The following is a 27,996-nucleotide window of genomic DNA, read 5'->3' as shown; positions in this document are numbered from 1 at the left end:
CTAAGAAAGACTGCCCTTTCTGGAAGTTGCAGACTGTGACATATAAAAGCTGTTAGCTGCTCCTGCAGCCAGCAGCATTCAAACCTTGCAGAGTTTTGCTCTCTGAGTTTGTAATAAGACACACTCTTACAAGAGTTCATGCTACAACCTAGCAAAGAACTTTAAATTTTTGGAAGAACAATATATTCATTTTGGCATTGTGCAGAGGTAAGCTCTTTAGCTCGACAAGTTTATTTTGCATGCATTGATTTTATACTAGCTCACATTTTTATTTTTATTTTTTAGAAATGAGACTGGCTTATTATAACTTTTTGGTATGTATTCTATCACTTGGTGTCCATATATGTCTGGGACACATTATCAGCACATTCTCTGTTGTTAACTGTGATGCATTTTTCCTTCTCACTCTCAAGAGTAATCTCAATTCCTAAAGAGTTCCCTCTGAATATGTGCAGTAATGCATTATGTGGTACAGGCATTTGGGGCAAGCGGTTCACATTCATTGTAGGGTTTGTAGTCACACTGTTTATTTTTCTCTAGCTATAGGCAGTTTCTCTTAGGTATCTGACTCATAACACCAAGTAAAATGTATAACGACTACTATATAGGTTGTTTCCTAGGCTTGAGTTCAACATTTGTTTGAATTTTTCAGAGAAAATCAAATAAATGCTCCCAAGTGATGGCTTTGTAAATTCATACCCACTGGACCCCCCCCCCTTTTTTTTTCTTTTCATAGACCCTAACTCTACCTTTCTGCTTTAAAGCAAACTCGGTGGCCTCTTCTCCACCCCTCAAAATGATAGCAATCTCTGCAGTCAGCAGCGCACTCCTGTTCTCCCTTCTCTGTGAAGCAAGTGCAGTCGTCTTACTCAATTCCACTGACTCATCCCCGCCAACCAATAATTTCACTGATATTGAAGCAGCACTAAAAGCACAACTAGATTCTGCGGATATCCCTAAAGCCAGGCGGAAGCGCTACATTTCGCAGAATGACATGATCGCCATTCTTGATTACCATAATCAAGTTCGGGGGAAAGTGTTCCCACCAGCTGCGAACATGGAATATATGGTAAGAGGAGTTTGTTTCCTTTAAGTTCTGGGTGAGGACGCTGTATTTCGATTGTTCGTTGAAGAATCTAAACAGTGGTTATGTGTAAAGGGATATGGAGCCCTGTACACATTTTAACTTAGGTTCTTATGTGCATAGTAAGCTTAAGTTTTGTTCCATCATGGAATTAAAGGAGGTAGGTGGGGGGGGGGGCAGTTCTCATTTTCTTTTGTGAGTCCCATAACCACTAATGAATCAGGTCTTATATAAGAAACAAAGATAAAGAGCGGGGTATGTTGACTGACCACATTTGAAAGGTACACTTTTTAAAGAAGACTCACATGGGATTTTTCTGTGCTTTGTTTATCTAACAATCATATTTATAAGCTCAAACATTTCTTGAAACTAACTTTTTTAAATTACAGGTTTTGTGTCCATGATTTGTCCTCTGGGTAGGTGTCTTTTCCCTTTCTTGGACAAAGCTCTTCCTGACACAGATCTATTTGTATTTTCAGAGAACATGCTGACTTTTTCCTCTTTGTGATTTAGTGCCTTGTTGTTCAGATAACAGTGAAGCCAGCACACTTGCACACTGTTCCAACTTGCCATGGACACATTTTTTGCTCTTTTAAAAATAGGCACGCTGTGTTTAAATCATCCTGCTTAGGAAGTAAAAAACAAGACAAAACCCTTGAGTTGGTATTGAAAGGATAGATGTCTCTTTAAAGTTACTTTATTTTTTGTTTCGAATTATGCAAGGTTATGGTTTAAAGTTCAGCACCTTCTGAGAGCACAGCTTGGAGACTGTTTAAGGCAATGAAGATCACCAGTCTGGTATTTCTCAGTTGGGGTCGAGGGTGGGGGTGGTACCACAAAAAACCTTTTATAAGTGCTCACCCAAAAATTTAGTATTTCTATCAGACTCTAAATTCACCTTTTATTTAAACAAGCTTTTTAAGTTTGACTAATTGTAGATGTCAGTTACAGGAAAAATAAAGACTTGCCAAATATAAGAGAGTCATAGTTCATAGAAGTACAATTTAGACTCCCTGAAAATGCAGTTTCTTAGGATTTTTTAAAGGAAGAGGAAAAGAGGATATAATCAGTTCTGGTGTATGAATGGCAATATAGTCTCATGACTAAGAATATGGGCTTTGGAATCTAAATGCTTAGGTTCACACCTCAGTCCTGAAATATAACATGCATGAATTTGTTATTGCATTTTCATCACCTTTAATATGAGGATACATGTAGTATCTGCCACTTTGGGTTGTTATCAGGAAGGTATGAGTTGAGGGGTTGAGCAATTAGACCAGAGCCTAGAGCGAAATAGACTTCAATAAACATTAGCACTTTCTAGAAGGTGATACACCGATGTAGCAAAAAGAACAAATAAGTTTTTTTATTTAGCATAAATTGTGAGAGCAATGTGCATGAGATTCTACGTGAGATCAGAAAAGCTTAGTACGTAGACTGTGAGTTTAGGAAAGATTTCCTCTGCCAATCACATGGCTATGCAGACCAAAGTAGGGCCAAGGCCACTGAAGTGCTTTAGAGGCAAGATCCTCTGAGTTCAAACCCTAACTCTGCTGCCTACTTTGTGACCTCCTGCAAGTTACACAATGTGTGTGAGACTCAATTTCCTTATTTTTAAAATGGGAATAATCATGTAGATAATAACCAGGGCACCTGGGTAGCTCAGTCAGTTAAGCTTCTAACTTCGGCTCAGGTCATGGTCTCATGATTCTTGAGTTCGAGCCCCACGTCGGGCTGTGTGCTGACAGCTCAGAGCCTGGAGCCTGCCTCTGATTCTGTGTCTCCCTCTCTGTCCCCCTCCTCTACTCATGCTCTCTCTCTTTCTCTCTCAAAAACAAATAAACATTAAAAACTTTTGAATAAAAAAATAATAGTATAGATAATAACCAACCAATATATAATACAATTCACTATTTTAATGATAGTGAAGGCAGAGGGCTCATCATGAGTAACATTGGGGTACAACACAGTATAAATGGTTGAAAAAAGCCATATTTTTCTGGTTATATTTTCCCCCACTGGTCAAGAATTAATTCATTCCGAATGCGTTTATTTTTTTTTCTACATGCCAACGAGTTGGCTAATTGTTTTTGTAGATGATCTCATTTGATAGCTCACATTCTCCCTATGAGGTTAAGATTGTGATCTTTATTTTTACAAATAAAATCACTTCGACCTAGAAAAGTTAATGAGTAGGCCAAGGTGGTATTGATAGTGAATGGTATTAATAGAGTTAGAATTTAAATCTGTGTAATTTCAAAGCTGATGCCTGTGTTAGGAAGCCTCTTTTCATTTGCTAGGTTTTTATGTTCCATTGGGGGAAACTCCTAGAGGTGTAAGAATATCTTTCCTCCTTTAAAAATACCACCTGAAATCCTATAATATGCATATTCTTTTCTATTAAAATTTCTCTAATATGGGAGCTATGATATGATTTATTTTGTAAGACCCAGATACAGTGCTGGTTGTATCAGTAGATGGATGCTTTATAAATCCTCTTTCACTTAGTCAAGTTAATGAGAAGCAGTAATTAGCACAGTTAATCCTATAAAATAAAATGACTGTCTCAAATTGTCATGTAAATACTGCATGCACTTCATTTGCCCATGTATTTATTCAGGTAATATTTATTGAGCATTTATTCTATGTCAGGCACTATTGTAAACACTGGGGTACATTCATGAATAAAATGCATCTGGTTCCCCTGGGTGGAAAACCAGAGAAAAAAGAAGATAAATAAATAAACTATATGGTACATTAAAAGGTGATAAGTTTGAGGAGAGAAATAAAGCAGGTTGTAGGCAGGTTGTGAAATTGAATAGGGTGGCCAGGGATGGGCTGGAAGGAGTCAGGCACACTGATAGGTGAGGGAAGAGCCTCCCAGGTGGAAGGAAGAGCCAAGGAGAAGGCCCTGAGGTAGGACAAAATTGATTAGTTCAGTTAGAAAAAAAAATGTGCTCAATTTAATGAAATTGTGGGTTAGAAGGATGGTTTGATTAAATTGAACCATTGAAATAATTCATGTGGATCCCTTGTGAAGACTCAGAGAAACATTGAGGGAAGTACAATGTAATTGGCAGCTTGGAGTTGGAAGCAGAAACTGTTAAGTGACTAATCTCTGGGCCAGGTGAAAAATACAGATCTCAATTTAACACCACTACCTTCATTTTAACATGTTCAACATTGATTTAGATTGTGAGCAGTCTGAAAGTGAGCTTAGTTCCTAACCTCTACTAGGTACCTCAAAAATTTAGGATTCTTAGCTCACTAGGACCACCAACTGTGTCTTCAGATTATCCTCATCAGTGAGTGATAGCAGCCATGGGAGCCTCATAGAAGAGGGTATTCAGCTCAGGTCTTTTTCTTTTCTTTTTTATTTACTTTGGGAGAGAGAGTGCGCATATGTGCAAGATGGGGAGGGACTGTGAGGAGAGAGAGAGAGAAAGAGAGAGAGAGAGAGAGAGAATCCCAAGCAGGTTCCACACTGCCAGTGGGGAGCCCAACCCAGGGCTCAAACTCACCAACCATGAGATCATGACCTGAGTCAAAATCCAGAGTCAGACACTTACCCAACTAAGCCACACAGGTGCCCCAGCCCAGGGCTTTCTTTAACTGTGTGGCCTGATTTCGGTCCCTTTTACCCACAACTTTTCTCTCTGAACCTTTTTCCCATGCTGCCTCTCTCCCTATGTCTCCTCCTTAGGTTATTCCATGATTTACAGCTCTGCCCTTCAAGTCTTAGAATGCTGTGTCATATATATATATATATATATATATATATATATATATATATATATATATATATATATATTACCCTCACAACTATATTTGATTTCTCCTTCTTTTAACTTCTTTAAATAACCACTCATGTCTGTTATTCTGCTGTCATCAAAATTGAACTCAGTCTACGCTTATTTGTATAGATCTTGCAAACTTTCTAGTTTTAAGCTTTCAGGCCATGTTTATTCACCTTCATATCTCCATGTTTTAAGCAAATTCTTGAGTATAGCAGTGATCAACATTTATTTGATGACTTTAGTTGAAATGTCTATGAATTGTTACATGTTTATAAGTAGCATCAATTTTGGTATTACATATTTTAATGAAAGTATTCTCATCACATATGATATTTTATCACATGCACCTGAAGTTTAAATAAAAGGTTTTTCTAAATTTTAAAAAAGCCCCTTAAAATTAAATGATTTTATCATCTTTTAAGTACTTGGTTATATCAGTGTACCCTTGACAAAGTAGAAGCAATTTGAACTCTGAGTGTTGACATTCATGTTATAGTTGTATAATATTTTCTTTGGATATTTGGCCAGATTTTAGTAAAAAAAACACATATTGAAAAATTTTATTTTCTAAACATAGTATCTTTTTTTAAAAAAAATATTGATAGGCCTTAAGATATGCAAGTCAAACTTCTTTACTCTTGGCCTCTGTTCCACAATTAGTTTATTGACAAATTTCCAGAGCTCCTTGGACACCAGCTGTTTTTCATTCTTCTAAGGGCAGCTTAAACCATGACTCTAAACCACAAACCACACTAGTTTCTTAGAATAAGAATTATCCCTAAAAGAATGAAATTGCAAGACTCACACATGGAGTAAAATTTGTAAGATATTCCTTGAATTCAAGTCAATTGAACAAATTGATTTTAAGGTCCCTCCATGAGAGGATAAGATCCACTGATAACAGAATCTTTGTCTTTAAAATATAAACAAAACCATAAAAAAAACAACACAGGAAAGAAAACACTAAGTATATAATTCAGTGTAATACGCTACTGCATAAGATTGATGTAATAAATGAGGTACAGAAAAATACCATGGAGAAATCAAAGAAAGAAGTGATAATCCCTGTTGGCAAAATCATGAAAAGGCTCCTTGAGGGAGGAACATTTGAGATAGATGCTCAGGAAGGGGCAGGCTTGGCTGTTATAGTAGGTAAAGTAACACATGAACAAAATCATCAGGAACAAAAGAGTATAATGTGTTAGCCATACTTTTGAGGAGTTTGAGAAGAGACTGATCATTTCTTCATACAAAAGTAATTAGAGAGACTATAGAGGTCTTGGAGCAGGGTCAGAGGTGCATTTTAGAAAGATGGCCCTAGCAGTTGATGGAGTTTAGACTGCCAGTGAAGTTGACTGGGGAATAGGCAACCACTGGGTTAGGAGTGCCATCCCTTTAGGCCAGGTGAGGAGAAGTCAGACACCTGCACCTGCAGAGCGACAGGTATGAACAGCTAACTGAAGCACGGTGCCTGAAATAGCAGTCTTCATAGACAGTATACAGTGATGGCAAGGCAGGTGAGGGACAGTGAAAAGACAATGATGGATATGTACTGAACAACTTAAAGCTGAAAAAGTGTAATATAATTTCACTATGTTGATAATATGGGCCATTTCATTTGTTTGGTGTCTGTAAATATCTGCAGAGCTAAGAGAATAAGGCTTCCTAGACTTTTCTGGAAAAGAGAAAAATACTAGTTACCAAGTCACAGCAGGTAGTAAAGTATCAGAAAGCATAACTGCAATGAATGAATGGAGAATAGATTAATCCATCCTTGAACCAGCCAATAAACTATTTGCCCACAATAATTTATGACTCAGGAATGATGAAAAATGCTGATTTTGTTCATTTGGGCTTCATGGGAAGAGAATGGAGATGATGTTAAACTCCTTATTTTTTCTTTATTCAATAGTTGACCAAACACTTATGTCTATCCATGTCTTTTTTTTTTTTTTTTTTTTTAATGAAACCATATATTGTCCCAGATGGTGCATTTCCTCTCACTTGGGAAGGATAACTCAATTTTCTTGTTATAAACATGAGAAATTTGATGTGTCTAACCTAAATCTTTTCAATGACTGCTTTTATGACTACTAGAAAGCCTCCTGAGACCCGTTGCCAGCCAGTGGTGAACTGAGAAAGACTGCTGACAGGAAGGCATTTCTCCAGCACATTTGGAACGCCACATTCCTGTTCTCGTAGATGTAAATCCTTTTAAGTGTCTTGGCTTCCAATCGACACTGGGCACATTTTGTAGGAATTTTCTTCCAAGGTGCATGTTGCTTAATATTACTTACTTCGTGTTACTTATATATGAATGTTCAGCTATTCATGTATGGAGTCAGCTGAAGGTTAAGAACATTTTCTTTGCAACCATTTTAAATACAGCCTCTAAAGTGCAAATGTAAATGTTAACACACTTCATGAACAACTTTTAACATTTTCTGGGCACCCAATGTAAAGAATGCATGGCTATGGTGATCTGATGGGCAAGAGTCATTCATTATTCAATCACTCATTCCACAGTATTTATTTACTCATGTGCTGGCACTGTGCTAGGAGATTCAATGGGGAGCAAAGAGACACTCTTTTATAGGAAGAGCTGTGAGCAGACAAGTGAGTGGAAAAGTAGCGACTTGAGTACTGAAGTAGAAAAAATACAGGGTGCTTTGGGATTACATGAGACATATTTTGCCCTGACTTGGACTCGAGGTATAGAGGCAAAGAAGGTGTGGTAGGTGTGGTAAGGTGCTCTAAGAAGGTAAATGGTACACCGAAGGCAAGGATAAATATTCAATGTTGCTTGGATATAGTGTATAAAAGAAAAAGTGGTGTTTGATAAGGCTGGAAAAGGCATGCAAAAACTTGTTTAGTTTTATTTTAAAATCAAGGGAAGTTATTGAAGGTTTTAGTCAGGGAAGTTATATACTTAATTTGCATTTCATAAAGTCTTTCTGGCTACAAGGTGAGGAAGGGATTAGAAAAGGCAGAAGTGGGGCGCCTGGGTGGCTCAGTCGGTTAAGCGTCCGACTTCAGCTCAGGTCACGATCTCGCGGTCCGTGAGTTCGAGCCCCGCGTGGGGCTCTGGGCTGATGGCTCAGAGCCTGGAGCCTGCTTCTGATTGTGTCTCCTTCTCTCTCTGCCCCTCCCCCGTTCATGCTCTGTCTCTCTCTCTCTGTCTCAAAAAAAAATAAACGTTAAAAAAAAATTAAAAAAAAAAAAAAAGAAAGAAAAGGCAGAAGTAGAGGCAGGGTGCATAGTCCAGAGGCTGTTCTAATAGTCTGGATAAGAGATAACTGAACACTGACATTTAAGCCCATAGGGATATGACAAAGTGAATTTAGAGATCAAATCAATAGAAGTAAGTTATTTACATTATGGGAGAGATTGAAGATGTATATGATGAAGCAGTGAAGAGGGTTACCTCTGTTTTTTACCAGGACAACAGGGTTTCTCTGGATTTTGGAGAACTCAAAATCAAAATCAGATTTCAGGTAGTTATGAAGTGGCTGCAGATTTATTTTCCAAGGTATGCATCTATAATGATTGAAAAAGGTAGCTAGTATATGGGAGGGAACATTCTTCCTATAAAAATGTTTGGATAGGAATATGCTTTGGTAATCAACATGGACTACTTTGCATAATAGGGGTAGGATACTGTCATGGAGACAGCGTGGATGGATGATTTTATGTCTGGGAATCTACTCAAGAATTTTTGCAAGAAGGTTTCATGTACTTTTTTTTTTTTTTTTTTTTTTTTTTTTTTAAACAAGTACTGAGGCTTAAATCAACACAAATCTAAATCCATTTCAGGGGCCTGGGTAGCACCAAGTCCATCTAGTCATTTTGACACATTCAGGATAAGATATTTTTGGAAACTAATCAGAGGACTTCAGGAAAATAGAAGTTAACTAGTCTGACTGGTCTGATGTCCTGAACTTAGCATAACTAAAAGGCATGTAATAGTCAGTGGCCATTAAATAGTTATGAACTTGGGATATTTAATTGCCAACGAGAATTTCTAAAGAATGTTGTAGGAAGAGGGTAGGGAAAAATCAAGATTAACAGCTTAAAGTGGTCAAGGAAAGAAAATGGCATAAAGTACATCAATGGGAATTGAATGTTTCCAGTCTGTGTTACCCATAGTGTCTAAAATCAGGTACCAAGCATTTTTTTTTTTTTTTGACATCAATATGGAACAATGCCCAACAAGTTGGGGTTTTAGACTAAACTTTTCATGACTCTTAAAATTTCACACCACATACTCCAAACTGAAACAGTTGAGAAATGTTGCTTAAGGACACAATATTTTTTCTCCTAAAAAGTGCATCAAATTCACGTTTCATAATTTCATTAAATATGAACATTCTACCAAGTTGATCTCTGCATTCCAGAGAGATCATGTTTTCAGCAGGCAGTGGGTAGGCGGAAAGGCATTTGAATTCTTCTAACGATGTGGGCAATGGCAAGATTTGGGATTTGCATGTGTATCACAGGATAGTTTAACAATCAAGAAATCAGTTTTTAGATTATTGTAACACTGAGATGGTGAAAAAACTTAACCATACATGAAAATGTCTTCCTGGCTCACAATTCCAGTATTAAATGGTAGATGATGGGTATTACATTTCCCTGGGAAGGAGAATTCTTGCCAGAATCCACCAAAAATGATGTTAAAACTTAAAGATTGAACATATGTAAGAGAGGGATTTACACAGGGGCATTAATAAGTTTTAAGACATCTAAAATGTTCTCTAAGTTTTATCTTTCACTGCCTGATGTTATTTCCCCTGGAAGCAAACTCATTATCTACATACAATTTTGTTTCTGATTATTTAGTTGCTTAAGGGTCTATCTGTTTTCACTTTATCTGATTGCCTGCTTTGTTGAGATTAAAGCTTGGTCTCTTAAACTTTAGGCTGCCAGATAACATGATCAAAAGTGCACTTCATGCTGCTTCTGGTTTTAGGTGGCTTTCTAGTTAACTTGAGATCACAACCATTCCAGGGCCTGAGCCTCCAATGATAATAATGTTTACCATTAAGCACACCCTTGTCCTCCTAGGGCTGTGCTCAATACTCTTCAGTCACAATCCTGTCTAACCCTTAGAAAAGTCTTGAGAGATGAGGACAATTTTTCTCATTTAGAAACAGGACTTGGAACTTGGAGAGCAGTGAGTAAATTCCCCCAGGTCCCAAAGCAGGTAAAACAAAATGGTGTGAACACCGTTTTAGATGACAACAAAGCCCCTGCTTTGAAAGACCATATGATACACACTCCTTTTCATGTGTTCCTCTCCCACTGTTGAGACCATTGGCTGGGGAATTTCCCTACATGCGTTTTATTTGAGGACCTCACTGAATATTAGGAAGTATTTCTTCATGTGGAATCAAATCTTACTCCCGGTATTCTTTCTCTCCCCTTGGCAACCATATAGGAAAACTCTGTATTATGATAGTGCCTCAAGTCTTTGAGAGCCGTGAACATTTATGTCTGGGACTCTTGATCTTAAATCACTCAGCTCTTTCTTAGCCTTCAGCCCTTGTATTAAGTACCTCTTGTATGCACAGTATTCCAACATAGCTTATCAAGAAGGTTGTACAAAGACACTTGCTTTCTGAAAATACTGGAAAAGGTACAATACTGTATTATTAAATAAATGGAAAATCAGTGTACTCCCCACACACTTTTTACCACACATACACAGATGAATGGTGCCCATTAAAGTCTCAGGAAATGGAAGCAATGTGGCTCTGAGCAAGGAGTTCCTGTATGTGCATGCTCTTCTGATAATTAGATGCCTAGAATTCATGGGACCTGTCAAGTGCAAAGTACCAATGACAAATCACTCTCCATTTATTCTACTTTTGTGGATGCATCCTAAAGTTAGGTTGGCAGAATCAGTGGGCACCTTCTCCTCTGATTCGTGTAATATTCTCATACTCTCATAAATTGCATGTAGGTTGGATGTATATTTTAAATACAGATTCAGTGTCATTATAATGCAAAGTGTTTGCCTTATTTTTAAAATTTTTATCTTTTTTTTCAAGATTTTGGATTTTCAGAAAGTTCTGTATATGTTTTTCCCATATGTTATTTGTGGTATCTTAGTTAATAAAGACATTTAAAGTTTCCATGATTTCTAAATAAGCACTGTAAATACCTCTGTTATCTCTGTTATTCATACCCGTGTAGCCATAGAATACATGTTCCTTTCTACTGAAATTGTCAGTCTCAGAGTGAATGATGTTGGCTTATTTGTATAGCAACATACACAACCATATCTCCACCTCTCTCACCAATACTTCTGTTTTCTGTGAACACAGAGAACAAACATCCTCATAGAGTTTACCACCCAGTATCTGTGACAGTGAGACATTTTTCTGATAAAATGCTATTTTTAATTTTATTTAAACTTCAATCAGTAATAGAGCAGAGTTGAGAGGAAGGATACTGATGTAAATGCTTATATGTGACAATTAACAGATGTTAACCATTAGAAGTATACCTTTCTTACTGAAAAGTCCCATGTGGTATGGCAGGACAAGGAGGTGAGTAGGGATGGGAGAGGTGAGGGGAGGCCCAGAGTTCTCTGCAGTCAAAATGACTCTCCACCAGATAAAGCTTTACACAATTATTTCTAACCAGAAGAGAACAGAACTATTTTTGCAAGCACACATTCAAGCTCCCCGTTCTTAACATTTTGATGTGATAGGTCCGGGATTGGGCTAGGCATCTATCTTCTCAAAAGTTCCCCAGGAGATCCTGGAGTAATTTCCCAGGTGATAAATTTCTTAAATCATGGTTTAGGACACAAAAGTGAGCTGAAGAAAATATTACGTGGCTCAAATATCCACTTATTTGTCAAGAAACTATATATTGAAAGGATTAATAGGCTAAGCAAAAGGAAGAATTATCCTAAGTATAATTCTATATTATTGCAAAATTTCACTTGAAAGTATTCACCACCTGCTTTCAAAACCAAACATCATGTGGACACTGTGGGTCTAGAACATGAAACAAGGTTCACTTGAGAATATGGTTGATTGGCTAAGGAAACTTTAAAAGAAGCAAACTTTTAAGTAGCACATGATTCTTTTGGAGCATTTTAATATGATGCATTATATACATTACATATATGTATAGTGTATTACCTAATAATGTATTTATGTGATGCATTACAATTTGCAATTATTCATTTATTTATTTGGTAGTGTTTTTGTTACCTGTCTCTTCCCTAAACTTTAAGATAGAGTCCATGTCAGGCCTGTTGACTGCTGAACCCACAATACCTAGTGCCTCCCAGTGAATATTAATTTACTGGCTGCCTAGATGAATGCATTACCTAGGATCTTATTGGTTAATCTAGAAATTTGTATTTCTTGCATTTTTCATTGTTGAGGATAAAATAGAAGTCCTTGTGTGGTAAGTCTGTTGTAGGAGTTTTGGGGCAAAGGTGGCTCCTGGGTCACTCTTCCCTGCCAGTGTCCACAGATATTAGGAGGGAAGATGCCACATCTATGTGAACATAATTATACCTTACTCAGAGTTCATAAGTTGTAGTCTCAACAACCATTCTAATTAGTGAGCATATTTCTCTGCATGATATTGAACTGTATATAACTTTACATTTAAAAAATTATTTGCCAAATTTTAAAGTTGATACATTTCACATATACATCAGGATTTCTAGATTATCCTGCGGAGTGAAAAATTCTAGAGATATTGAGCCCACTTCATACTTGTCAGCAATTGGTTAGAGAGGAGTAGCCTCTTTGGATGGGATAAATTTGCTCATTTCTAAGTCTTTCTCTCTCTCTTTTTCCCCCATGTAACTATCCAGAGGTCCAGCAGCAACAGTACTTTCCCGTCTTATACCCAACACTACTTTATTCATTTTCCTTATTAGCCCATCCCCCCAACACAGTCATTTGAGAGTGACTATATTTATACAGAGCTCTAATGTCTTCAAAGCACTTGAGTCAAGTACAGTTTCACAGTGCAGATTTAGCCATGCATAGATTTAAAGCACTGAAACTTTCTTTCCTAACCACCAATCATATTTAAGTACTCTTACTCAAATCTGAATACGTATCTTTTATCCATACCCTCATTAATGCATATATTAAGGCTTCGTACCTGTGAAGCCCTGCCTCAGTTAGGAGTCTCTTGCAATAACCTAGATAACATATGGTAGTGGCTTTGACTGAGGTGGTAGCAATAGTGGTGGTGATCAGTGGTTATATTCTGAATATGCAGTATTTTGAAGGTAGGGTCAACAAGATTTGGGGAGGAGCAGATAAGATAAGGAAGCAAAGGAAGAGTAGAGATGACTACTTAGATTTTTTGGCCTGAGCAACTACAAGAGCAGTCGGTAAATTTCTTCTGTGAAGGAACGAATAGTAAATATGGCATATGTTGCAACTGCTCAGCTCTACTTTTGTAGCACAGCAACAGCCATAGACAATATATCAACAGGCTCTGGGACAGATCTGGTGACCCCTGAAGTAGAAGATGGGCAATGCCTTTCACTAGTAGCAGGAATACTACAGGAGTAGCTGGTTAGGGGTAGGGAGTGGGGTAGGGTTGTGAATATCTGGAGCTCAGTTTGGGATATGCTAAATAGAAGGCTTAAAGTGGGTAGATGGATTGTTACTTTGGAATTCAACTGATAATCTAAAGATAAAATTTGGAACAATACCGCCAGCATAAAAATGGTATTTCAATTTGTGAGACTAGATGAGATTACCTAAATGATGAATATAGATGAAACAAAGGAGGGGGAGAAAAAAGAAAAGAAATGGACGAGGCCTGAGTCCTAAGAACCCTCCCGTAAGTAGAGGTTGGAGAGATGAGGAAGAATCAGCAAACATATGAAGCAGCAGCAACAGAGGCAAGTGTGGGGTCATGAAACCAAGAGATGGAGGTGTGTCCAGGAACAGCAGGTGTCAGTCATGTCAAAAGCTACGAATAAAGAAAGTAAGATGGTGACCAGGAAATGACCACTAATGACATTGATAAGAGCAGGGTGGTGTGGAGGTGGGGTGGGGAGTCTGCCTGTGTGAACTCAAGAGAGAAGGGTGGGAGAAAAATTGGTAATTCTCAGTTAAGACAGGGAATTTCACTGTAAAAGGAAGGAGAGAATGATGCAGTAATTGGAAGATGAAAAGGGGTCAAAAGAGGCCTTTTTGTTTGTTGTTAAGAAATGTATGTCATTGGCAATGATTCCCATTAAAAACCAGTGCACTTTACATCATCATCTTATATAAATTTTCCTTTCCCACCTACATGAAAGGTAGCACTCACCTCACCTGAGGGAAATCTTCATTATCTTCTCTTAAGCATTGAAAAAATGCTTAGGACCTCACTTTGATATTTTGTGATATAATGTGTTCCCACATTTTGTAGTTATTTTTGAGGCTTGAGGGGATTTTTTTAATCATGTTCCTTTAACTATCTATTTCTCCTATAAAGTAGAATCAGTTTTGTATTATTTCATTAGTCTAATGCCAAAAATTTCCCATAGGAAAGCCTTTTCTCTTCCTGTGCCCTACCCCTCCCCAAACATCCCATCCTTCTCCAGCCTTACCAAAACAAATTCCTACCCTCCTGTCTGGTTTAACCCTTGCCCTTATGTGTTCAGCTCTCGGTTTCCTTAACTGGCTATTTCACTAGGCATTTCTACCTAATAGAGATAAACCCACCAATTTCAAAAGCCCATGAAGTGTTTTAAAAGCTTTTGGCTGCCCTTGGAGGAAATAATTTTGTCATCACTTAATGTCTTTTTAATGGTTCTTTCTCACTTTTGTAAGTCAGTACTCCTTTTCCAATTTGACTAACTCAGGAGAAGACCAAACAGTACTAGCTAACTTATCTTTTTGAAACCTCAACACTTGTCTATCTAAATGGACTTTACTTTGTATCAGAATATACAAGAAATGGCCACACAATGCTCTAAAAAATACATGTCCAAGGGACATGTCAAACTGTCTCCGATGGCATTGTTATCACAGCATCCATGACAATAGCCAACTTAGAAATGTATCTCTAAAAACTCAAAGTGTGATATTTTTTATTTTTAGCATTTTATGTCTTTGAAGATGGTTTCCATAAGCAGGATAGATTTTTCAAGAGGTCACTTTTGTTTTCAAAATTAATATTCCTGGTTCCTCCTTAATTTAGCTGCAATTTATAAATCTTTTGTTCTATTCATAAATCTAGCATTTTTACAACATTTGTTTAATGTTTATTACCAACAGATTTAATTAACTAAATTTCCTAAACTGCACTTACACATTTAATATATTTGACTTTTAAAAGTATTTCAGTTATTTTATTGAAAATAATTTTCATATACTGAAGTGTCTTCAAAGTCTAAAATAAAGTGACTCTTCAGCTCTATATTTTGCAATACTCCTTTAAAAATTTAACAAGTTTTCTTATAATTTCCAACTCAAAATCACAAAAGTAAGTAATTACTCATTTATATATTTAATGTTGCAATTACAAAGCTAACCTCTTGTTTTAATGAGCACATTTTCTTCACCACCACTAATAATATTAAGTTCACATAGGTTCCTTAGTCAGAAATTCTTTTCTAACACTTTAATTTGATTCTTTCAAACACTTCTATATTTAAATCTTATGTGTGGAATTAAAAGATATTACCCATCAAAAAAAGCACTATGTCATCCCAAACAATGTTGGGGATGTATTCCCAAGTAATTTCTAGGGTTGCCTTCCATTCGGACATTTCTTGTTGTCCAAGCTATTGACTGGGATTTAAGATGGGTGTTTCAGATGTCAGTGTGCTTCCTGATTCTGGCTGTCACTGTGCTGTGGATACCAAAACTTACAGAACTAGCTGGCAAAACAACCTCATCCTTGGACTGGACCACATCACTCTTCAATTCTGTCTGCTTATGAAAGTCAGCAAACTTCTCCCACACTGCAACATTCTTTGATTTGATTTTGTATTTCTTCAGCTCAGGCTCTAAAGACCACCGAACTTGATGAGAATCTGCATTCTTTTCATACCCCTTCTATTTCTTGGAGCCACAACTCTTCTAGATATTTAAATGACATCAGGTTGAATTTTGGATATCTCTCATAGCTTAGTCCAACTACGATTTCCACAGACAGGATGCTAATATTTACAAGTAGAGTACCTCATGGTGAACATTTTAGTACAAAGTAAATCAATCCATTTATAAGCTGGCCAACTAAATGGCTCTAACAACAAGAAATGGAAGAATACTATTTGGGGCACTGGGGCATACCTACAAGCATATGTGTGTTTTAAGCAATCTTTATTTTGTCAACTATCTAATTGAGTCAATATCTAAGCTCTACTGGGTCTTGTAAATGTTTTTGGGTGTCCATGCATAATAGGCCTAATTTTTGCCTCACCTTTAGGAGGCAAGATCAAATTGTACGTGTTTACAGCTAAATTTTCTGTGACTGCATCTTACCTATTTAAGAAGGACAAAAACTAGAAATACAGAATGTTCAAGCTTATTGAATAAGAGCTAAGTATCAGATATTTAGCTTTTCCATAAAGGTAACAAGTAGTATGCTGCATATTTACTAGGCATTCCAAAGGGTGTTAAGTAAGTGCACATGTGTGCCCTTTTCTGTTGCTGTATTTGTAGGATATAATATTAAAATTATTTCAAATAAATGCTACACATACTCAGAAAAAGTCAGAAGATAGATTGTCCATCAAGCATCCAGAAAGCTATGTTAAGTTAAATGCTTAAGTAATTTACATGTTCATTTCCTGAACTTTTGTTTCTTTCACATGGTTACACTGGCCACATTGCACATTGCACATTCATTGCAATTTAGAGCTTCTGGATAGGAAAAAATAGATCATATTGGACCACTCCCTATAGCCCCCAACTTTTTGTTGAAATTTCCTATTGTTATTAAGTAAAGTTATCATTGCTTGCTATTTTCAAACCTCCTAGACCTCTCATCATATTAACAAATTTAAATACTACTGGATATTAAGGGGATAAATAATATACCCATTTTCTCCTGGAAGTTGTAACCAATGGAGAAAGACAGATGGCAAATGCAGATCTTAACTTTCCCATAGATGTGACTGATGTAATTCCTAAATTTCAGAGCTCCTTACTCAAGCTGGATCTTCCCCTTCTCTATGGGATGGCTGTGAGTCTTGCCTGAGGACAAAGAGGCAAGAAAGAGTATATAGCACCTTTGACTTCCCTTGCAGTAGGTATCAAAGGGACGGTGGACCATGTCTCCCACAGGAAGCCAAAATGACCAGCTTTCTGTGGGGGACCTAGCCCATGCCCAACATGCCCTCTAGCATCTTCCTTCAGGAATATAGAGACAGGCAGAAATCCCTCCCATCAGTTCCTTAAAAGTAAACACACAGAGACAAAGAAAGTGACTATCCCTCCTCCATTAACTATCTTCTCCAAAATTTTCATTGTAATATTTGTACATAGAAAGTCATGCATAAAAATGTAGACATCAGTAATGCTAAATACATTGTCTTCTTATCAAAATCCTTTATCATGGTTAACAAAGTATGTTCATGTAAGATATTTTTCAGGCATGACCTTTTGGTTTATCTTTTTGACATACACAATTTTAAGTTTTAAAGTATATTAATGAGCATAAAGATAGAATTATATATGCTAAATTACTTTTAAATTTGTAACAGCCTTAAATATTTTTGATTATTTTGAAAGGAATCTAGTTTTATTCTCTCTGTGGAACAGAACAGGCTAGAATTGAGTAAGCGGTAGGCCACTTTGATGCTGAGGCTACTTAGGTATATTAAATCATGAGAAGAAAAGATGAAAGGTACCCTAGAAATGACCCCATCCAATGTTATTTCACAAATGAGTTAAGCGGGAGAAAGAATAATTGACATGTCTTCAGTCACAGACGATCTTAGCAGTAGAATTGGGGTTAGAATAAAATATTTTTGATTTTCAGGTCAGTGTTATTTGTGCCATGCTGGGCTGATATTTTAGGACAAGACTATAATTCAGTGTTTTTAGCAGTTATTGATCTGAGTGCACATTGTAGTTCAAAATGTAAATAATATTTAGATGCATTGTTTTCCCAAGTGATTACAATTAATTAGGAATCCATCAGGGGACATAATTTTTTGGTGCTATTCCATCTGGAATTCCTTTGTAAATTAATTATGCTATTATGTACTTCAGTGAACTGTAACCCATATTTAATAAATCCATATTTCATTGAAAAAAACATGAAAAGAATAAATACTAGATAAATCCATTATCAGTCAAACAAATGGCTTTTAAAAGTTCATTTCAGTCCTAGAATATTAAGACTTTCATTATAAATGTATTTCGTATTGTTGATACACTTTGCCCAGATTTTTACAGATAAAACAAAGGAGAAGTTTGAAGTAATAATTTATAATATTTATGTCTGAGCTAAGTAAATGAAAACAGTAGTACAAAATCTCATGATAGAAAGAGTGGTTTCCATTTTTGATACTGTATGTAACACTGAATACTGACTGATTAAATGGCATTGTGTAATGTTTTGCCACATTTAATTTAATCCTCAAAATTGGCACATGTAGTCTGGATAACTGAGGAAAGTGTATCTTGCTATAACTCCTTCAGTAATCTTTCCTTTATATGGACAAAGGAGATGTGGCTGTTGCCACCATAGAACTACCCCAGATCCTTTCTAAATAATTCTGATTTTATACAAACTTTGTAAGTTTATTTTAACGTAATTCTAGATGAATTTATGTAAGATGGCTTTGTTTTCCTAATTTAAAACATCTTCTGAGAACCAACAAATTTCTGTTGAAGGTGACTGCCATGGCCTCATGGGACAAAAGTATTTCTAGAAGAGTTCATCCATTATTTTAATTTTTGCATGTTTTATTTCAAAGTCACTAAAATAATTTCTCTTCACTTAAATACATTGTTATATTAAATAAATATATATATCCCATTACCCTTGTGGAAAATTAAGGCTTTCAGTGTTATAAGTTTAGAAGATTTGTGAGTTTGCTTAAAAGCTTTATAACTCACAGTGAACTCATAGCCATCAACCCTAATGTAGGTGAGTCTTGCTTAGCTTCGTACAACCTGATAGAGGAGAAAGTCACCAAAAGAATGATAAAAATAAAGGAGACTATGAAAAATAGGAGCACAACGACCAGCGGGACATTGATACACTTTCATATGGGGAGTTCCATGTGAATTTGAGTAATTATAAAATTGTCACTTTTTGTGTAATTTCTAACCTTCTAAAATATACTACTAACCACTCACTAGTCACAATTTGAATAACTTTTTTTTTCAGATAGAATAATATGTAAATATTTAAATGATTTAGGAAATAATGTCATGATACAAACTATAAAATTCAATTAAAATCATTCATTACAAAGGAAAAACACTTCACTAAATGACATTTCACTAGGGAAAAATTTTGAAAGCATTTTGTTTCTATATTGATTTATAAGAATTACAAATATTCTCTTTTTCTGTTTTTGTACCTTGTAACTTGTTATAAAACAGATTACCATTTCAGGTATGCCTGAGTGGCTAAGTTGGTTGAGTGTCCAACTCTTTATTTATTTTTTTTTAAGTTTATTTATTTTTTAGAGTGTGCAAGAGAGCAAGCAAGAGTGGGGGAGGGGCAGAGACAGAGAGAGAGAGAGAGAGAGAGAGAGAGAGAGAGAGAGAGAATACCAAGAAGGCTCCCCGCTGCTATTGCAGAGCCTGACACAGGGCTCCATCTCATATAGAGAGAGTCTATGGCTCCATCTCATAGAGTCTATGACTCCACCTCATAGAGTCTATGGCTCACTCTTGATTGTCGGCTCAGGTCATGATCTCACGGAGGTGAGATGAGCCCTGTGTTGGGCTCCCTGCTGGATGTGGAGCCAGCTAAGACTCTCTCTCTCCCTCTCTGTCCCTTCCCCACTCGTGTGCACACACTCTCTCACAAAGATATGTATTACCATTTTAGAGTTGATTTATCATTGGCAGGTCCACAGATGCTTGGCTTAACTTCCCCATACAGCTTTAAAGATGAAAATGTCAATCTATATGGTAACTAATATAAATGTATATTAAATCTAAGGCTTATTTAAATTTGATCCCACAATTCTTTTCAAAGAATAAGCTATACATCAATAACACCCTCATCATCAATTTAAACACCTTCATTTTTTGAGAAAAATTTTTTCTTAATTTATTTCATTGGACCATCATATGCTATATTTTCATAGCAGTCCTATGTAGCATAGTCAAATTATTTTTTATCATAGTTTGTTTCCAGTTCATACCAACTAAAATTTACTTCTCATATTATTATATTATTTCTACTACCAAAGACTCAAATGATATAAAATATGAAGGCTCCTTGGGAATTATTATACTATCATATGGTTTGACCCTTAAAAATTACAGTATAATATTAGACATTATTAATTTTGGTAAATTGATTTGAATAAATAATTGGATGATATTAGCTTTTAAGGTATATTAATCACATGGCTCCTTGGTGCTGTGAAGATGACCTCTAGGAACATCAATGGACTATGGTGGACTACAATTTCGGTAGTCAGTATGAAGTGTCCCCAATTACAACCAGATAGGGTATTTTTGTTCACCTATCCTTTACTAAAACTGATGTTTGTACTTAGGATTTGGAGGATGCCATTATATGATTATATTGCATTACAGAGTTTTGAATATCAATGGCCTCAGTTTGCTTCCTTTTATTTAAAATAGTCTAAAGAACCAGAATTGAAAGGACTTTAGGAGGTAGTAGTACCACTTCTTCCTTTTACTTTTTGTCAGTTACTAGCAAAACTGGCAAAATGAAAGGTTTTTTTTTTCCCCCTTCACAGGTTTGGGATGAAAATCTTGCAAAATCTGCAGAGGCTTGGGCAGCTACTTGCATTTGGGACCATGGACCTTCTTACTTACTGAGATTTTTGGGCCAAAATCTGTCGGTACGAACTGGAAGGTAGGAAGCAGTTTCACTGATACAGTTCATCCACATGGTTTATTACTTATGAATCCCAAGGGGTAGTGACACCAATTTCAAGTAATATCAGCAAATATTTATTGAGTGCTCATTATGTGTCAAGCAATGATGCTTGGCCTATGACTGTCTCAGATGTCTTCAAGGATTATTTATTTGGTTTAAAGGGCCTAAGGAGACCAGTTTCCTATTTCACCTTTGGAACACCATTCCTTGGCTGTATTCTTCACTTACCTCACATAGTCTTTGAAAGGATTAGATGTGTGCTATATCCTATATCCTCAAGAAAAGTTTTGACTGTGGCAGAAGCCATTTTTGTGTTTATGCAACTTTCCCATGATTGCATATATCTGTATGTGTATGCCTGTGTGTGTTATACAAAATATTTATATTTACATGTATATATATATATATATATATATATATATATACACATGCAAGTATGTGCAGCTATGAGAAAGGCTGTCCCCAATGAGAGGATAACTTTTCCACCACTGTGGAATGCCATCATCCAACATTTCAAAGACCCATTCTCTTCCATATAGAGGAGAAAAATCAGGTGTGCTATTATTACAATGAAAGTAATTCAAGTTTAAGGGAAAAAAAACACACTAAGTTCTAGTATCACAACTACATTTGCATATCTAATTTTTAATTATATATATGATTCTGGTGGGAGAAATTTTTGATATAGATAAAACAAGATAAAGATGAAGATTCTTGAAATATTTGTACTTCGTTTTTTGAAACAACCAGACATACTCTTAAGTGAGTATAGGCTCACCTGCTTTGGTCCCGGGTATTTTCATGCTTGGCCCTACTTGGAGGAATAGAGGATTCTGCTAGGTGGTGATGGTAATTATGAGGCATGGATTTCCTCTTCATTCAGCATGAATAATCAGTAAAAAAAACTAATTAACTTATAATTTAACATGAGTCCACTATATATTACCACTACTGTATTCTAAGTTGTCATTGTTTTTCTTGATATCTAGATATCGCTCTATTCTCCAGCTGGTCAAGCCATGGTATGATGAAGTGAAAGATTATGCTTTTCCATATCCTCAGGATTGCAACCCCAGATGTCCTATGAGATGTTTTGGCCCCATGTGCACACATTATACGCAGGTTATTTCAATTGTCTTGTTAAGTTTTGATTCATAGTTTTAAAAACGTTCTTGCTGTTTTGGGGAATATGCCTTTTCTTAGCTTTAACTTCAGTAATGACGTATTGGTTTATTTTTGCAGATGGTCTGGGCCACCTCCAATCGGATAGGATGTGCAATTCATACCTGCCAAAACATGAATGTTTGGGGAGCTGTATGGCGACGCGCAGTTTACCTGGTGTGCAACTATGCCCCAAAGTGAGTACTAGGCTGGATTCTACTTCCTGGAACCTTTAATGATGTTAAATAGCTCCAGTCAGATAATTGTTTTAATATGAATAAGGCTTGAGTACAATAGCCTCTAATTCTCAAATCTCCCTTCACCCCAGTATATCTGAAAAATACTGAGATGAACAGTTATTTTTCACAAAGACTGGTATTTGGGGCTAAAATTTTACGCAAAGTAATTTGAGGTATGGAGATTCACTAAATTCCCTTCACCATCTTTTTTTAGTGACGATAACTGTAAAATAAACACTGTACTTCCAGGCTTTCGATAGCTCTATAAAAGTTATCAGAAAAGAATCTCATAGGGACTTTATCAACACTGCAACATTCCCATCTATCAGTACTAGAATGTTGGCTTATTTTTTTAACTGGGAAAGCAAAAGAAAGCCCTTCTTCCTTCTTTCTTTTAAGAATAAAACTAAAAGTTACGGTTTACTAATTTTATAGATGGCTAAGGAGTCATTTATTACTGGAAGGGAAAATTTAAATGCTATGACTTCTTTTTAAATGAAAGGTTTGTCATGATTTAAGTTTCAATATTGAAAGTTAAAAATTTTTTCATTAGTTCTATCTTATGGAATACATAAAAATGTATTGTGAAAATTGATCAAGGATTATAAAATATAGTCATATTTATAAATATTCTTTACAAGATGAAAATAAATAAGCCTTTGTTAACATTTGATAAAATGCCTTCTTGATAACAATACTTCTTCAGATGATAAAATGTTCCAGTATTTATACATGAGTCTGTTCCCATTTGGAGTAAATACCAAAATGTGCAAAGGATTTATGACACTCTTGGTGTCTTCCAAAGTAAGTTCCAAACAAAGATTTTCTCTGACTTTGCCAATATGGGGAGGGAATGAGAAAACGTTTCACAAATAACTGCATTACTCATTTATATGGTAGTATGCCAGTTGCAGTGTTTTTGCAAAGTTAGAAAAATAGTGATTTTCCCCATGGTCCCCCTTCACAATTATTAGAATAATAAGGTTTGGAAAGTAAAATGTGTCTGCATTACCAAAAGCATTAAAATTGTGCATTTGCTGGATATTTTCAGTTTCACACTTTATATTTTCCTATTAATCCTTTACCCTTCTTCCTGACATAAATAGGCCAAGTAGTACTCATATGGTAAAAGAGACTTGTGTTTCAATTGTTTGTTCTGTTTTTAGAATTTTCTAGTATTACTGATGAGATATCTGATTGTTTTATGGGTACAAGAGATTAATATATTGCGTTAACATGCTTTATTTGTTATAAATAAGAACCACTATTTTGAAACCTAGGCAATGAAGAAAGTTGTAAATTCCTAATATTTGAGTGTGAATTTTCCGATGCAAATATAAAGTTATCTCATGCCTGTTTTTGGGGAGTGGGGGAAAGAGAGAGAGAGAGAGAGAGTTGGAGTGAGAGAAGGAGACAGGGAGGGAGAATGTAATTAGATGGAATAGGAAACAAAAAATAAAAGGATTAACAATATACGTTTATTAGTTGACTGATTTACTATTGAATATAATCATCCTCTATTTGGTAAAAATCTGTGATTTATATAAAAGTTTGTAATGTAATATGTAATACTTTTTACATGCAATATAATTATATTTCTAAGTTTATGTTACCAAAAATATGTGCTATATAATTTCCAAAGGTATGTATAATAAAGAGAAAGATATGAAATCAAAATAGCATATGCTTGGTCCATATACATTTATAGCTTTGGGTAAAGATACAGAGGGAAATAAGATTATGAATATAAAATAGGAGAGATTAGGATAGAAGGGTGAGCTACACTCATAAGAGCACGAGCTTCTTGAGTGTTTCTGGGTAAGCATGTGACATTGTCAAATTATACTCGAGGAAGCTTATCCAGAGGGCAGAGTATAGAAAGAACTAAACAGAGGTGGACGCTCTTGGAATCTGATGACATTTTGTAATATGAATAGCTAATCAGCATGTTTTTTATGTTTATAGATAAATTTTCCTCTATAAATATTTTATAGATCAAAGCCTGAATTTTTAAATGACTGATTTCAGTAGATAGTTTATGTAGGTACACTTTAAGTGTCACTGCTTGGTCTTCTTTAGGTCTTAAAGAAGATGAGAACCACCTGTTTCATATTTTAGCCTCTTACCTACTGTTGTCTTATCTTCAACCCTGATTTTTACTATTGACAGGCAACCAAATTTTCTCCTGACCATTCAATTTCCTTCAAATTGCTGGCTATCTTGCTATTTCTTAGTACTCTAGGTACCATGCTACTGAAAATAAATCTATTACTTTCTTCATAAATGAACAGTAAGGCATTATGGCTATTTTTAACTGTCATGAGTGATGGCTTTAATGTATTACTATTATCATGGCTATCAATACAGATAAAAATATGGTTAACACAAAACAATTTAGTCTGTTTAGCCTTATCAAAAAACAAACTGTATTACTAAGAACGAAAGCTATGAGTTTACACATGACAAAAGGTTTTGAAATCACCTTTAATTGCTTCTCTGAGCCCTTAGTCTCTTACCATGAGAATGGAGTTTTCTGTATCTCATTTTATAAATGTTGAGAACTTAAAATGTTTTACAACTTTAGAAACGAATCTATTCGTTTTGTGCTTATGACAACTTCTTGCTCACCTCATCATTTCTAAGCCTCCCAGAAAATACTAAGTACATGTATATATTATCATCTTTAACATTAGCGGGAGTTTTAAAAATGGGAGTATGTCCTGCCAATGTGCTCTAGAAGGCAGTTAGTTATAGGACAGAGACAGATGTGGTGACTGAATAAGCATCAGGCCTTGCTTGACATTAATTATGTCACTATTCATTGTAGTGCTTTACTTCTAGTCTGTAAATTAAGATAATATTAATTTTTGCAGAGAGAAAGATTTAAAAAGTGAGATTTAGAGAATAATACATTGCTGAATAAATAAGAAATGGATACAATTTTCAGTGCCTTCCTAAACTGATTAAACTTCTCAAAACAGATCATTACATGTCAATACATGTGGTCATGTGCTTAAGGACAATCAAATTGTTCTAAATGGGCATTAATATAGCACTTACATGTTTTTTTTTCTTCTTTCTAGGGGCAATTGGATTGGAGAAGCACCATATAAAGTAGGGGTACCATGTTCAGCTTGCCCTCCAAGTTATGGAGGATCTTGTACTGACAATCTTTGTTTTCCAGGAGTAACATCAAACTACCTATACTGGTTTAAATAAGCTTATCTTTTCCTTCAGGAAATAGAATGGTTTCTGGGAATAGGCATATATATATATTGAGTTTTGCACATAGTATACATATTTTATAATAATCTTGTTTTCCTTTTATTATTCATTGTATAAATTTGTGTTTGTCTAGTATGTTTGCTTCATCTTGAAGTAATCAAAACATCCATTTCTATCTTCTGATCTCTAAGCCCAAATTAAAATACTGTAGATATAGTATTGACATAGTTGATGCATCCAATCCCAAAACTTGCTTTCCAAAGGAATTATGTTATGTTTGTAAGGAATAAAATATATACTTGACTTATATGTAGTGTGCGTGTATATATAGATACATATATACATATATGTATCTTTATATACACGCACACACATATAATAGATGATGTAACGCAGACAATAACGTGATTTAGTAGTTAACTTGAGGGAAATTTTTAAAAACACTATTCTGAAATATATATGAGGTGGTGGGACATCTTCAGTACCCATTTCTATAATTCCTACAAAGTGATAAATTGCAAATAATACTCAGTGATATCTGGACATAATAATTTAATTGATCACCCAAGATTTCATTCTGGAGGTATATTTTGTCTTATTTGGGTTCACCAAAGGATATGCTCAACTTATGTAAGTGTCAAATCATGCTTTTTGTTTAATCACTTTTATTGAATCAGTTAATCATGTGTCGAGTGCTTACTGTGTGCAAGGCACTCTGCTCGTTATGTTCTGAAAATGCAAAGATAACGAGATACAGTTCCTGCCTTCAAGAAGCTCACAAAAATATTCAGAAAATAATGCAGTTAATGATTTTGCTATAAATTTACAGTTTTTTTTTTAATTGATTTTAATGTAAGCTTGAGGAAGTAGATGCCACCATGCTCACCTGTTGGGGGAATAGGTGGTAAGACACCCAGTATAATATGTGAGGCTTCTGATTAGCATGAAAATGTAGCTACAATGCTTGGAACTAAAAGAGGCAGGACAAGAATTAACTGCCCAGGGATTACTGTATTAGAGTAAATAGTTGTGACTTTGGAAGACAGAAAACAAAACGCGGAAAAAATTCTGAGAAAGCCCAAGAGAATTAAGGTATGAAGTCACAGAAATACAGTTACTGCACAAAAAAATATAGGCGGAGAGCTTCAGAAGGGCCTATCCTGAGAGTGTAGCATATCTTGAGGCCCGTCAGCAGAGGGTAAAGGATGCCAGAAAAAAAACAAAAACAAAAACAAAAACAAAAACAAAAACAAAAACTGGAGAGATGCCAGGACACTTCTGTCTCTTTATGTCATTATTTGGTGAGAATCAATCCAATCACCATGAGCCTTTGAGCATCACATTAAAGATCCTGCACGCACACCATAGTTATGGCTTTGCAGAGTAGCCCTCTTCAGATGGTTAGCTAAGGACTACTTACCAAATCTTATTTCTATGTCTGTGAAGAAGAATAATTTTCAGTCCTCCATTAAGTTTGATTGTGGAAGTCCAATCAAAGTCACTATGAAAATTTCACTCATATGATTTTGGAAATGCGGTGTTTCCTCATTCAGGAAACCGCTTTAGAGAGAAAAAGTCAACATCTGGGTCAAGACACTTATATTAATTTTATGTGTGTGGTGGGGGTGAGTGAGTGAGAGAGACAGGGAGAGAAAGAGATTCAAGTTATGTAAAGCTTCCATAGAGTTACAGAGTAAGCAAACAGCGTTAGTTCCAGAGTGCAAATAACAGAAGGAAGCTACTTGTTTAAAATTCTCTACACATTTGCAGTTTCTTAGGGTGGATGCACTGAAAGATGAGTTAATTAAATCCATTCAATGAGGGAAAAATCCACCATCTGGAGTTTAGGTTTACATGATGACAAACAATTGGCCTGATTCCTTTTACAAATTGAATGTGGTGACCAAATGTTTTCATATCATAATATTCTGCTTTTGTGGGCACATATATAGACTTTACTAAACATAAATATGTTTGGAGACTAAAACGGAGAACAGAAGTAGTTGTAAGACTCGGCCCCCAGTCTAACTTTTATCTAACTAAGGGCAATTGGAGCAAAAAGTAATTAGTGGGATGTTTACTTGGTTTATCTAGAAAGTATTTCCATCCTTCATTTTCCTATATTAGTTCTACGGAAGTAGCAAAAGTACTATTAAACAAAGATGACTGTTCTTAGTTCCAGTTCTGTTGCTGGACTACTTGTGTGGCTTGGTTTCTCAGTTCTGAAAAAGAATAATGATATTTGCTACACATTTCACAGAGATTCCTAGGAGGCTAAAATTACCATATTAATAGAAATTAATGAATATGAAAAGCATCATTAACATTATGAAACTTATTTGGGATAAAATTAAGTCTTATGAGCTTCTCTTTGGCAGAAATTTTGTCTGATTCTTTGTGTTCATCCCAGTTTCTTGTATAGTGGCTATAATACAGTAAGTGTTTAATGAATGTGTCT

General features: G+C 35.6%; 1 protein-coding gene across 2 annotated transcripts; it reads left to right on the top strand.

Annotated features, from left to right (window-relative positions):
• PI15 (peptidase inhibitor 15) lies at positions 1–27,942 on the top strand. Of its 2 annotated transcripts, none has more exons than XM_049633237.1 (6): positions 1–207; positions 737–1,069; positions 20,771–20,889; positions 21,903–22,035; positions 22,156–22,271; positions 25,397–27,942. In XM_049633237.1, the coding sequence occupies exons 2-6, from the start codon at positions 797–799 to the stop codon at positions 25,530–25,532; spliced, it is 777 nt and encodes a 258-aa protein (XP_049489194.1). In that variant the 5' UTR covers positions 1–207; positions 737–796; the 3' UTR covers positions 25,533–27,942. The 2 variants fall into 2 exon arrangements, with proteins under 2 accessions (XP_049489194.1, XP_049489193.1); XM_049633236.1 differs by having other exon boundaries at positions 2–207; positions 765–1,069.
• Positions 27,943–27,996: the final 54 nt, after the last annotated feature.

Source organism: Panthera uncia, chromosome F2 (genome assembly GCF_023721935.1).
Source record: "Panthera uncia isolate 11264 chromosome F2, Puncia_PCG_1.0, whole genome shotgun sequence".
Taxonomy (NCBI): Eukaryota; Metazoa; Chordata; class Mammalia; order Carnivora; family Felidae; genus Panthera; species Panthera uncia.
This window is presented reverse-complemented; position numbering and strand designations above follow the sequence as displayed.